At 33.9% G+C, this 15025-nt stretch overlaps 1 protein-coding gene across 3 annotated transcripts in view; it reads left to right on the forward strand.

The window, feature by feature from the left end:
- FMN1 (formin 1) overlaps nucleotides 1-15025 on the forward strand; it is a 132315-nt gene that overhangs the window by 25788 nt on the left and 91502 nt on the right. Inside the window, exon 3 of one of the 3 annotated variants that reach the window (XM_039341611.1) lies at nucleotides 10525-10700. The exons of 1 other annotated variant lie outside the window; for it this stretch is intronic. In XM_039341611.1, coding sequence (XP_039197545.1) covers nucleotides 10525-10700 — 176 coding nt within the window. The remainder of the gene's footprint in view (nucleotides 1-10524; nucleotides 10701-15025) is intronic. One more of the 3 variants, XM_039341612.1, reaches the window with a different exon arrangement.

Genomic DNA, 15025 nt, shown 5'->3' on the forward strand with positions numbered 1-15025 from the left:
ACCATTTTTCACACAACCATTTCAGACACTTAGCAACTTATATATATTTATATATAAGTTTATATGTAGAGTCCCAGGGTCATGTGATCACCTTTTGTGACCTTCTGACAAGCAAGGTCAATGTGAGAGCCAGATTCATTTAACAACTGCATTACTAATTTAATACCTGCAGTGATTCACTTAACAACTGTGGCAAGAAAGATCATAAAATGGGACTAAACTCACTTAACAAATGTCTCGCTTAACAATAGAAATGTTGGACTCAGTTGTGGTCATACGTCGAGAACTACTAGATTATCAGGCTCTTCGCTGATTCCTTAGTCTCCATCGGTATTGAAGAACATGACATATGTAGGACTGCAGGTGTCCAAAAACAGTTAATGCCATCTAGGTTTCTTGAGTTCCATTAAAGGGAATTTTCTGATCATATCCATACCCTGAAATCAGTGGACTACCTGTACCTGTACTATGTCTTACATACCTAGGACACACTCAGGACACACTCGGGAACAAAGTCTTTAAAAAAAAGAAAATATCTTCTAGTAGATGTGCATAATATTGCATTTTTTCAGTGTTTAGATCAGTCTTTCTTCATCTCATACTAATAGACCTGTCTAAATATATTGGAATTATAGATGCACAATTCTTAGTTAGCACAGATAGCACAAGCTGAACAGATGTGTTCTGCACAGATTCAGATGATTTTCAAATTAAAATTGATCATCAAATTCTTTTTGAACTATTTTTCTTTGATGTCACTTTGTATTACTAGTTTAGATTACTGTTCAGAATGTTTTATTGTAATATAGATACTCATAAATACGGTTTTCTGCTGAGCTTCTGTGACTCTTAGACTTCCATGCTTAGTATATTTACTATCCTGACAGATGAAATACTAGTAAAAAGATGAAGTGGATTTACATTTTTGTATTATATCAGTAAAAGATTTACTGTGATGGATGTTTGGTAGTATGATAGATTTTTAGTCCTTGAACTTCCAATGGCAATCACTATGCTTCTGTTGAGTGTAATAATACAATTGATAGCACATTGGAAGCATGAACTAACTGACAAAACTATTTTAAGAGATCGGTACAGGCTGATATGGCAGAAGGTTAATTTAAACTTTAGAAGGTGATCTAGCTGTGTCATAATTTGCTAATTACTGTAATTGTGAATAAATGTGAAACATTGTTCTTCAAAGTTCTGGAGAAGCAACCTTAACCTTGACCCTTTCCTCAGTGGGATAATGACTAATGGCAGTTGCTCCAGAACAATGGAGATAATGAAGAAGGATACTATAAGGCACAGACCTTCCTTTTTTCAAAACTTTTTTTTATATCATCCCATCTGTTAGGCCATGTTGGAGTGCTGTAAACAATTGTGAAGCATTGTGATGCCAGCTGTGCCTCTGTTATACATGTATGGTGATGTTGCCTGAAAAAGGGCAGAGTTTCATTATTTTTGGGATACTGTTGAATGAAACTATTCTGTGATAACAATCTAATGGATAATCTAACCCACCCCCAACTCCTCCCCAGTATTTTGCCTCATTGTAGTTTCCTTTAATCTGTTAATATTATATAAATAATCATAACTTCAGTTGTTTGGAAACAGTTGGGATGGGTCAAATGGCAATACAGGGCATTTTGAAATATACAAAAGAATTTTCAATATTCCTCTTATCTATAAATAATTAAAACTCTCCTGTCTATTTGTCACTTTCAATTAGGCAAAACATAGGACAACAATTTTTGAATAAATATACTCAAATGGGCTAATTTAAAGAAGGTGTCCAAAATCTAGCACCCGTTATTCCCATTGAACTGAAATTTGGCAAAAATGTGACTGCTTCATTTTTCTGTGTCCCGTCATACATATTCTTCAAGGCTTTAGCAAGTCTCTTTTGAAAATCAATATAAAAAATTTATTCAGGTCCCTCTTTTGGTCTGCCATTTGTATTTCCCTTTTGAATTTTAATTTTTTTAAAACATCAGTCAATTTCTGTTCTAGATCCAGTGAAGAATCCTTTTCCAAGTCATTCTTTTGGCCTGTCAGTTGTAAATCCACTTTTGATACCTCTATCCTGTCTGATAAACGTTGTTCTATATCTACTATTTCTTCAGTAACATATTTTGTATATAGTCTATCCACAGAAGCAGACATCTTTATTAACATTGTTGATATTGTGGCTACTAATTTCTGAGCCCATTCTTTAAAAATCTCCTTCAGTATTTTCATTATTGTAACTTTTGCATCATTTTGAATTTGGATTTTTTCCTCTCTGTCTAGATCCCTCTGGTGTCCAATTTTTAAAATCATGAAGTTAAATATCTGTTATGTCTTACAAAATCAAAACCAGATTATCTCCCTGAGAAGCTGTTTGATCTTTATAATTAATTCCAAAATCTTATTATAAAAGTTCCAATATTCCAAGTTCATCTGGACCCTTGGTCCATTTACAACTTTCTAAAATCAAATCTTATTTAGCTTTTTGCTATTTATTTCAGATTCTTTAAATTCATAGGGTTATAATTAATAATTTCTTTCATTCGGGATTAAAGGCAGTCTCAAAGGGCATTTTCAAACTTGTCACTCTAATAGCTTAGAAGTAGTTAATGAGCAATTTCTTAAAGCAATTAGCGAGTGAGATTTAGCAAAGTTAGTGTCCTTTAAAAGGTGCCAAACATGGTTATGAGCAAAATGGCTATTCCCATCATCTCTAGCACTCAATTCCATGGGAAACAACTGTCCTGCAATCTCCTTGAGTAGAGTAGCCATCCAGAACACAGGAAGGCAATCTCCCAACCTCTCCTTATCTATAGATATTCCAGAAAACCAGTCTACTTACCAGCTCTTCATTCTTCACCATTGTTGTTGGGTCTGCTTTTGCAGAAACATCTTCAGTCTGTCATTCAGGAATCCATCAAATTATACTTTAGCTATTTAGAGGGAATAGTTTATGATATCTTATTTTTATGCTGGCTATATCTTTAAATAGTTCATGAAGTTAATTTATTTATTTGTCAGTAATCACTGACTATATTTTTAGTAACAACCATCTATAGGAATTCTCTACTGCAGGCAGTACCAATAAAATACATTTTATACGTTTTCCTTTCAATTTCCTATTCAGTAATATCTAGCTATTTTATCGTATGCAGAATCATATGACCAACAGAATCATAGACATTTATCTCTCATCTTGAATATATAAGAAAACTTAAGTTTGCTTCCTGTAACATCATGCATACTTTAAATTGCCAGTCGTAGGTTGTCAGAAAGATGCAAAAAAAAAAAAGACAAAACAATCCCTGCTCCTTTAGATTCAAGAGGCAGCGGAAACATGTTTAATTGCAGCACTTATTTTTACCAGGACTTTATCTCATCCATTGTTTTTTATGCATAACATTCAACAGTGTTAAGCTGTTGTGATCACAACAGCATACATCTTGCACAAAATGTAGTTGCCAAATCTTCCTCTGTTAGTCAAATTCACAGAATCTACACGTCCCTTATGTTGACAGATGTTGCCATTCTAAACCATGACATTATGAATTCAATATTGTTGCCTTTTATGCATGACATTGCTGCACCCTTCAAACTCTAGAGGGCACCAAATCTTCTTTTTTAAAATAAAAAAAAATTCTTAGGAGGACAACCAGCCTTGGCTTTTCTTTCTTTTTAATGACACTTTAATGACACAAGAGAAAAAAAAATAGGAACTAGAAACCTTTAGACAAGTTAATCAAGCAGGGCTGGAGCATATTTCTTTGTCTGAAAATTGGTATATCTGGTCAAAGTCTAGGAAAGACTTTTGTTAGAAGATACTGAAATAGGACATAGGAGCAGCTATGTCTGTCTTTTCTTAAATTGCAGCAAAATAAAATGATTTTAAAAGATGTAAAAAGTCCTGCCGGATCAGCTTAAGGGCTCGTCTAGTTTAGCATTCTGCTTCCCATAATGGACAACTACATGCCCATGGAAACCCACAAGCAGGACACTGGGAACTTATTGCAGACACGGGGTTCATGTATATGCTTAAGTCAGTGCCTTAAGCCAAATGCCACAAATGATGCTATGTACTGACTGAGTTCAGTGCTGATTCAAGGAAAATGTTTCCTTTGCTATTGGTAGCCACATCAGCTGCTTATCTGGGGCAGTATAATAAAGCATCACAACAGATCGAAGAACAATGATGGATTTCATAATCAAAAGACCTCAGTGAATGGGCTTTGGAAATAGCATCTAGAAATTGACCAGAGCTATGTTGTCATTAATGCTCAGTTGGGATTTTTACCCCTGGTTTATTGAACAAATCTGTTGCAGGATTGATATTATGTCAAGTCGAAAACCAACCAAATGCTTTGTGGCATAATGTACATAGTGTACACAATGTTTAAATTTGGAGTACTGAATTATATATTAAACATTCAAGAGTAACTTGAATAACACTTGTAATAAACTGTAGACTTTTTGCATTTACAATGATTGCTTTTGCTTAATTTTTGTCAAAAGGGCCTTTATTGTGGTCACTTTCTCACTACCATATTATTTAAAATCTACCACATCAAATATTGAATTAGGATCAAATAGCAGTTGTAAAGCTGTTGTATTTGAAATATAACTAAATTATATAGTCTAGCAAGTAACTTTTCTGATTCTATTGAATTCAATTGTTTATGCTACATGTCAGTAACATCTTATGGTAAGCTTCCCCTTCTACATTTATCAATAGGTATTGGCATTCTGAAGAACTGTCCTACATGTATGTATGTTTTAAGATACTTGTGTCAATTGTTAGGTATGATATGCAAAATTCCTATGAGAAAGCAAATTTTAAATAAAATTCTGTATGTCTCTTCTGTGAAAATTATAGATAGCCAATCTCCAAATTTTGACCAGTTGTACAGCAAAGATGGTGTACCAAAAATTAAATATTGTATTGTAGTTCTGTTGGCTAAATAAACACATACTTTATTTATGAAAGTAAGCCAGCTTGGAAAGAAGGAGAATATCATGTCTTTTGGATCTACTTTAACTTCAATGTATTATGAAAAGTTCTTACAGGTAAGTTAAATTGTATACACAGATTCATTCAAAAGTTCTGTTGGTTGTGAAGTAGCCAAAATGTTTTCTCATATTTGTATATGATGCATGTACTATTTAGATCAAACAAATCAACCTAATATTCACCTGATGTTTCAGGTCACAGCTGTACAATAACTTGCCAATCCCAAAATTAATCAAGGATGGTCTGAAATGTTTGGTATCAGATTGCTTACCTCATATTTATATTATAATTTAACATATATATACTTACATCAATCAATCAATCAATTTAATGTACATGCTGATTTTGTGAAATTTTAAAATGTTATCTTAATATGTAAACATATAAGTAAATATCAGTCAATTTATTTACAGCTTTGCCTGCTAATTATAACAAATAAAACTTGCACAAAAGTAGCCAAGCATTAATAAAAACTATAAATAAATTGACTGATATTTACTTATATGTTTACATATTAAGATAACTTATTTTAAAATTTCACAAAATCAGCATGTTTTCTGAATAGAACAAATTTCAACGAAATACTTTTATCAGAATTCCAGTAAAGCTTTTGTAAAAATATCTTCAGGAAGAAACTGAGTCAATATTGTTTCAGTACTACTTATATCAAAATTTAAAGATCTTTCATTCCTTGTCAGATGACAGAATTTTTGATTTCTTAGAATCATTGAATTGGAAGGGACCTTGGAAATCTTCTAGCAGAAGACTTATATCATCCTAGACAAATGATTGTCCAGGCTATTCTTGAAAATCTCCAGCAATGGTGCCCTCTTCCTTCCCTCCCTCTCTCCCTCCCTGTTTGTTTTTGCCTTTGAGTCAATATTTCCTGGCGACTGCCAGAATTAATTCCTGCAGTTTTCTTGGTAAGATTTCAGAAGTGGTTTGCCACTGCCTGCTCCCCAGAATTGCCTGCTTCTGGCTAAGAGGATATGACTACCCCAAGATCACACAGCTGGTTTTATGTCTAAGGCAGAACTGGAACTCACAGTTTCCCAGTTTCTAGCCTAGTCCCTTAACCACTACATTATTCAGTGACATACAAATGAAGTGAATGAATGAAACACACATTTCAAAGCTTATGTGCATAATGATGAAAATGCCTTTGAAATCAGAGGCCATATTAAGGATATGATAAGAAACTTCTGGGTCAAAGTTGCAAATCTTTATCAAGCTAATATACCATTTCAACATTATTGCACCATTCTGTCATTAGACTTTAGTTTATCAGTCAAAATGTCAAATAGTAAAAGTGTTAATATTCAATTTTACGACTTCCGGTGGATCTGCGCGGGCGATGGCGGCTACTTTGTAGCCGCCCTCCTGGGTACGTGTAATGAATCGCTATGAACAGCGGACATCAGCTGTTCAGCGGTTCAAAATCCCCCTCCCAGGCAAAGGGGGGGGGAAGAGGGTTGTCTGAATAGTGGTAGAGCCACTTACGCACCCCCAATATTTTTTGGGGTGTGTGTGAAAGGAGTGCTCCCACGGAGTTCAGACTGTCTCCGCTTCCCAGCTGCTTTTGTCCCTAGGGACAAAACAAGCCGTTGCAACCACCTCCGCGTTTAAAGAGATCTGGTGAGTTTTTTTAGAAGCGGACAGAGTTGACTATAGGATTTAACTTTTGCTTTTTTTTGACTTTATATGGATTTTGTTTAAAGATTTATTTTTACGTTTATATTCCCTCTTTTTATTTTTTACTTTTTGCTGAAAGGGAAAGTAAAATGGCGATCGGCAGACTTTCCGGCGTTTTTTCTATTTTTTTAAGCATTTTTGGTGTTTCTTTTTTTCCCTTTCCTTTTTTCTTTTTTGTTTTTTTTATGATAGGAATGGAGTGTTAGTATTATTATTTTTGTTTAATTTTTGTGTTTTATATTTTGTACTTTTTGGTACTTTTAAAAAATGGAATGGATTTTTTCTATTTAATTATTATTATTTTTTCTTCTCCTCCTTTTTCTTTTTCTTTTTTGAACTCCTTTTTTTATTTTTATTTTATCATAACGATCCCCTTTTGAAGGATTTTTTTTTTTGAATTTATGGAGCTAATTTCTTATTTTTCTTGCTTAATTCTTGCAATTTTTAAGAAGGAGTAAAGTTTTTTTTTAAGATGGCTCCAAAGTGTCCAGTAATCTCTACAGCTTCCAAGGTGACTTCTTCTTCGGTGTTATCATCAGGGCAACAATCTAAATTAATAGTTTCACCTTCTTCCTTGCCACAGTCAACAATGGTGAAGGACTTGCAAGATATGATGGGAGATGTTATACTTCAAATTAGGGGAGAAATGAAAGAGATTTTAGAGGAAAATAATAAGACTTTGAAGCAAGAGATAGTTTTGACTTTAAAAGGAGTTGCCTCTGTTCTTGAAAAGTTGAATTCTCGCGTAGAAGAGGTAGTAGAAAAATTGGAATTGATGGAGGAAAAATTTGAAAGTATGGAAAAAGAGATGAAAAACTTTCAAGATGAGATTCTTATGCTTCAATATAAACAAATGGAATATGCCTTAAGAATCAGAGGTTTACATGAGTCTGTGCAAGGAGATTTGAGAGAGATGGTGGAAAAGGACTTTGCTGTGATTATGAATAGAGAAGAAGAGGAAATACTTAGTGGAATTGATCAGACATTTAGAGTTAACTCTGTGGTGGCAGAGCAAAAGAATTTGCCAAGAGATGTGGTAATTTACTTTGGGAAAAGATCCCTGCGCAATGAAATTATACAAGCCTTTTATAAGAAGAGGTTTCAAATTGCTTCACAAGATGTTATAATTTTAAAGGAGATCCCACCAAAAATTTTAAGAAGAAGAAAGGAGTTTGCTTTTTTAGCAGACGAACTTAAAAAGAGACAAATTTTGTTTAGATGGGATGTTCCGACTGGAATGGTGGTGAGCTACCTGGGGATACGTTATAGTCTTAATACTGTTTCTAAAGCAAAAGATTTTTATACTTCGGTCCTGGGGGTATGCTCATCGTCACCTACTACGCTTAAAGCTTTGGAAGAAAAAAAGGCAGAATTGCAGTTTGAGGGGCCCCAACAAGTAGAGATGGAGGAGCAGAAGACAACCTGTGCAACATATAATTGTAAAGAAAAGGATCAACAGAAGAAGTTTAAGGAAGTTCCACAAGTATTGGTTTCTGAATCTGAGGGAGAAGTAGGATTTATAAATTCTTTGGAGCAACCTTTAATGCCAGAATTGCAGTCTGAAGAGTCTATATTAATTAAAAATGGGAGGCCTCAACAAGTAGAGATGGACGAGCAGAAGATAACCTATGCAATATATAACTGTAAAGAAAAGGATCAACAGAAGAAGCTCAAGGAAGTTCCACAAGAGATGAAAGACCAGAAGACAACTTGTCCAACATATAAACGTAAAGAAAAGGAGGTTGAGGAAGCTTCACATGTATTGGTTCCTGAGACTTGTGTAACGTATAAATGTAAAGAAAAAGTAACATATAAACATAAAGAGAAAGACCAACAGAAGAAGGAGGTTGAGGAAGCTTCACAGGTATTGGTTCCTGAGTTTGTGGGAGAACCAGGACTTACAAATTTTTTGGAGCGATCTTCAAGGGCAGATTTTAACGCATTTCTTTCGATGCTTATGGGCAAGAGAGACTGATAAGGATTGTGTTTATAGTGGACGTAACCGGTTATTGGACAGAAGATTATGGAGACTGAATGAAAATTTTAGATAAGAAGTTTAAGTTTAAGTAATAGGTTTGGAGTATATTATAATGTCTTCAATGTTTGGGTTTTTTTTAATTATTATTATTATTATTATAAGATGCAATTTGTTATTGGTAAAGATGTATATTACATTGTGTTTAAGATAGTATTTGTTATTGGTAAAGATTTAAATGCGTATAAGGGGATCTTAATGTTTTAAGTTTTAAGTTTTAAGTGTTCAAATTTGTGTCTTGGAGGGAGTTTATAAAGAATGATGGAATATAAGTATGACATGAAAAGGTTTAGAGTATATTATAACGTGTTTAATGATTGGATTTTTTTAATTATTATTGTTATTATTATTTTTAAGAGAAGATAATTTGTTTAAAGTTTAAGTTTAAGTATTTAGCTTAAGTATTCAAAGAGTGTTTTGTTTCAATGGTATAATGAAGGTTTATATGTTTATTTTTTTTGTTTTATGATAAAGAAAGAGGGAGAGATTAGATTTATATAGATGTATAGATGTTCAAAGAAAGTAATGTTTAAATTTGTGTCTTGGAGGGAGTTTATACAGAATGATGAGGGGATTTGTTTTGTAAAATTTAAAAAATTTTCAATAAAAAAAAATATTCAATTTTACAATAAAGATGTAAAATTTAAACTGTTTTTCTACTGAATTACATAAATAAGATAGAGTGAAGACCTGAATTGAAAATTCAAATCTAATTTTTAAAGTGTGTGTTGTTTATTATACAATCCAGAAATTAGGAATTGAAAGTTAGTCATATACACTTAAAGGACATGCAGTATACAAAGGGTATCCATATGTCATAGTGCCTATGAGTAGTTAAGGAAAGTCCATTCCACGAAGTATCAAGATTTCCCAACAAATATGAAAATACGGTTTCTGGTTTCTATCTGCTTATCATGTTGCCCTTCTTCACAATAAACAAATAGAGGGGAAACATTAGTGAATTTTTAACATTCCAGTCCCTAGCTGTCTAAGCAAAAGAACTGTACACACGAATAAGCTGAATTACAACTCTCAAGTAAGCCATATATATAAGTGTTCATTGTTCATAACATTAGTAGGAGGATCAGGGAACCCATGTGCCATTGGCTGGCAGCAGGGCTAGGATCCTTGTCATGAATATAAAGCTATCATATTGTCTCACTCAAGTGTGATACAGAAAAGAAACTTGGAATGCAGATCCGTGCAGATCTGTTTCTCAACAGCATACAAATAATCATACCGCCATGTGTAAGATCACTATCCCAAAGAATGAAAATTCTGTTCGGAGAAAGGCAGAAAATACTAGAAACAGATCCATCCATATTTTGCATACTTTCCTTAACAAACCTCAATATTTATGAATAAAAACCTTCTTTCTGCATATGGAAAAACAGTATGGGAGATGTTGCCCTTCCTGTCATGGCCTAGTTGTCTGAAGAGACAAAGTGGGTTTTGAGGCATCCCCTCAGAGATATCTCTATGCTTGAAATAGTTCACTGCTTCCTATCAATGCCTGTTTTTTAATTCTTTACTCCATGTTCAGAGAATGAAATCAAGTTACGGCTCAGTCATCGCGGTGTGTTCAGGATGTCTTCATTTATAAATCGGGAAGAATTTTGCTTCTTAAATAAAATATAGCAATGGTGCTTTTTAAGTCTTTCAAGTTGAGAAAAAGTAAATTTTATGTTGATGCAACAGCTAACCACCCTAATGACCTGCACTTTAAATATTTTATAGTTGGAGATAATTCTCTTTCTTCTTCATGTTTGTTAAAACCATATAGGTTTTCCAGTAGAAACCTCTTGGAAGAAAAACTCAGAACAGGCAGTTAAGACACCTGTCACAAATAGAGATGATGATGCCTGGGTTTTAGCTTGCAGGTTGAGGCAATCTGATCCTTCCGTCTATTTCACTGAACCAGAAAGAGTGGACAGAAGTCTATTACATCTTGAACTAAATGTGAGTATCTTTATAAAATACTTTATTGTTGTTGTTTACACTGTTATATGTCTGCTTACTGGATTGGTCCTCCATAATTAGGCAATAATTTCTTCATTTGTTAACCTAAAATATCATTTATTGCTTTTACATTCTTCCATCAGCAGTGTAACAGCCTCAGAAATTCCTGGGCCATTCATTCATTCAGTTAAGGAAATAATACTCTAAAACTAAGAAATTATCTTCTTACAGTCATACATCAGATTTTACAGTTATTGGTAACCGTTACAGAGATATAAGAAACTTAACATTGTAGAACCTCATCATATAGCTCCCCATCTGTTGCAGACAATAATATTCAGTGAAGTCTAAATGTCAGACCAGAGTTCCATAAATATCTGCTCCACGTAAAATAGCTTTTTAGAGTTCAAGAGAGGTACTGCATGGAGATGCTCCTTTTTCCCATTCCATAAAGGCACAGTGTAGAACATATACTCTATTAGTTTTTCATCTTCCATTTATATTTATATATTATGGATGAATTGTGCTGAAAAATCATTAACTGTTGATTGAAAATAATATTTATTATTTAAACTAGCAGCTAAATCCATACCTCTAATTATATAAAATATGAACTTCCCAACAGCTGGATAATCATGGAGCCTTGGCAAGTTCTTATTAATGGTGGAGAAGAATTTGGCAAAGTTACTTTTAGGGAGAAGGTGGCACATTCTCTTCTTCAGAACTTCCTTCCTTCCTTCCAAATTAGCTGAAAGGTAATATTATATAAAAGCATTGATCTGCCATTCTCCCTTAGAAATAACAACCATGTGAAGGAGACAAGAGATAACAGAGAGAAGATGGAGAGCGAAAGGACATACCCTTCTTTACCTATAATATCAGGAGTTTCACATTGGATGGAACCTAAACATTGTAGATTGTGCTTCTAAGAAATAAAAACAAATATCCAGACAATGTAACAAAGCAAAGTACTATAACAGGATACCTCAGAAACACTTCAAACAGTTGTCTTTTCAAATAGTTGCTTTTATATTATTTCTATATTTACTTACATTTGAACAGACTTTGTTTTTTAAAACAGAAGACCATTTACATTTGCAAAACTTCAAAATGAGCAGGGGATTGGTATTGTCTGTGTCTTAATTATAGGGGAAGCTTAACCTTATAAGTACTTACAGGTATTCCTAAACTTACAACCAGGGCTTTTTTTCTAATAGAACGCCCAGAACGGAGTTCCGGTACCTTTTTTGGATGGAACCTTGTAGAGTAGGCAAGGCGGGTTGTATGACATGTGTGAGTTCCAGCACCTTTTTTTTTTTTTTTTTAGAAAAAAAGCACTGCTTACAACCATTCATTTAGTGTCCATTTGAAGTTACAACAGCACTGGAAAAAAGTGATCTATGACCAGTTTTCACACTTAATAACTGCTATAGCATCTCCATGGTCACATGGTCAAAATTCAGGCTCTTGGCAACTGGCATGTATTTATGACAGTTGCACAGTCCCTGGGCCATGTGATCACCATTTGTAATCTTCCCAGCTGACTTTCAACAAGCAAAGATAATGAGGGAAGACAGATTCGTTTAGCAACCTCATGTTTCACTTAACCACCACAGCAATTTACTTAACTGTGGCAAAAGTATCATAAAATGGGATAAAACTCACTTAACAACTGCCTTGCTTAGCAAAAAAAAATTTGGGGCTCCAGTGTGGTTGTAAGCCGAGGACTACCTATATTTATTTACTCTATAACTTGATATCCCGTTTTTCTGTCAGTTGGGCTTCAAAAGGGGCTAATAATATAAAATGTCATATATTAACCTGCCAGCAAACACTGAACTAATATTAGTACCATTTCTTAAAAACCCTGCCTGAAGAAGACAGTTATTTCTTTTCTTGAATGGAAAAAATGAGAAGTTGAAATAGAGTTCCTTAGCTTGGGCATGAGACATGGGTCGTTGCATCATGAAATTTGGTAAGAGCACTTCTGCTGCCGGTCCTGAAGAGGATTATACCAAGAAAGGAATGTTCTGAGATCTATATAAAAATTACGGATGTTTCTCAACCTGATTCCTGCCTTGGGCAGGGATTGGACTAGAAGACCTCCAAGGTTCCTTCTAGCCCTATGACTCTGTGATCCTCAGGACCTTTCATATGAGTGGACTTCAACTTCCAGAATTTTCCCACTGGCAGGTTGGCTGGGGGAATTCTGGGAGTTGATACTATGCATAATAAAGTTGTTGAAGTTGAGAAACATTGATTTAGCTGTTTTTGAAAAGCTAAACAAGGTGAAATCTTACTAATATTTCAATGGAAGGCTGCCAGGCTTGAAAGTTAGGTTGGATATACAAAAATATCCTGGGGGGGGGGAAACCTAATTTTTAACTGTTTCCAAGAAAATGACATGTCCACATAGATGCCAGGAATTAAGGTTTACTCAAGGAGATTATTTTTTACTCTTGGCTCATCAGTTGTCTTTCCCATTTACTGGGTAAGATGAATAGATAAGCTTGAAATAAAAGAATAAATGCTGAGATATAAAAAGAGAACATATTTTTTAAAGCTTACTTGGACAAAATAGGCTGCCAAGCCTGGAATGAGTTTTGAATAATAACTAAATTTGTGTCTATCCAATTATTAAAACCATATGCCACAGCAGATTTATTAATTATTATTTTATTTAAATATTATTTATTATTTAGATTTTTTAATGAAAGGTGCTACATAATTCATTTATTATTTTACATGGTATGGTATTGTAAAGTTTGATAGTGACAAAGAGAGTGAGAGAGAGAGCGACTGTGAGGTCCGCCCATTCTATCCTGCAGTAAGCTTTTTATTAGCATAACTTAGATATATTTTTTTGCAGAGAAGGTATTTTGAAGCAAACAACTGGATTCCCACAACTGCCTCTATTTTCTAAGAACATTATTAGCTCAATAATGGTCAAACTGTAGTTTTTAATGAATCCATGAGCAAACTGAAGCTGAAACTGCCTCTACATGGCGCAGAATTCAGTACAACCTCTTTCTCTTTGAATCCATGTTTGCTATTTTATGAGTAGTTTAACTCACAATTTGACTTAACTTTTGCATACAACTGTAAATAACCAAGAGCTCCAGGTTCTTCTTGTTCTCGTTTAGGATCATCAATATGTTTTTCTTCCAAACAAGTTCTCATTGGCATAATTTTGTTGTAAGAGGAAGTACATCTTCTAATTGATTCTTAAGTTGTTTGAGTCCTTCTGAATACCGGAAGCATTTAACTATAACCTTGTTACAGTAATATCCTAGGCTTTGATGTGTGAAGCTTTTTTAGAGATGAAATCTGATGATGAGATTGTTCCATTAGAATCGTAATTCCTTTCAACAATATAGTAATAACTACAATATGCTTTTGTAATGTAATATTACTTTGAAAGAAATCATTTGCTATCAACACAATTCTTTTTTTAAATCTATGCCAATCCTCCTGCTGTTTTTCAATTTGTTAAATTTGTTGAAATTTATACTTTAATTATATCATGGTGTGAGGAACATGGCTGTGGCAATTATATTTAAGGAAGACAAAACCTTATAATATATTTTCCCAGTGCTAGAATGTAATGAAAAGTGATATATTTATTAATTTTACTCACCTTGATTTAGTTTAGCCTTGTGATGGAACTTTGGACAAAAAAAATCTTTCAGATGGCACAGTCCAAATGTTTAAAGATTTTTATGACACTAATGATCATTTTTACTTTATCAATGTGAACAGCAGATATTGCTTGCATTTATCAAGTAAACATATATATGTAAAAGCTAAATAGATGGAAAGAACTGTGACCTATTTAGCCAAAGAAAATAAAATCTCATTATTCTGTCTACAAATATTCCACTTAAGACGTTACATCACTGATTTTAATTTCCAAAGCATAACAATTAGGCTATAATTATATATATTTTGAATAGTAGGATGTTCATCAAGGTGAGCAGGCTATGACTGTGCTCAAAAAAGAGAATTTGGGAAGATGTAAAGAAATGGCCGTGAAAGAAAGAGGTAGAGGCAACGGTTGGGCTAAGAAACTTGTTTGAGAAAACGTCTCAGACATATCTTTTCTAGTTCACATAAAAATAAAGGGAAGAAAGGAAACACATTCAGTCTTCAGGTTTGCAGGATTCATCTATGGCTGTTATAATAAAAGTAATCCTCCTCTTTATGGCATTCGTTTATTAGCCATAAACGAATGCCATAAAGACCTTGACAAAAAGGCTTTCTTTCTTTCAACAGAGTTGGAGGTTTCTGTCCTCATGCAAGGAACTGTGCCCCTCTCTATTCTGAAG

The sequence above is a fragment of the Crotalus tigris genome, unplaced genomic scaffold (assembly GCF_016545835.1).
Source record: "Crotalus tigris isolate CLP2741 ecotype Arizona unplaced genomic scaffold, ASM1654583v1 scf7180000017771.5222438, whole genome shotgun sequence".
In the NCBI taxonomy this organism is placed as follows: domain Eukaryota; kingdom Metazoa; phylum Chordata; class Lepidosauria; order Squamata; family Viperidae; genus Crotalus; species Crotalus tigris.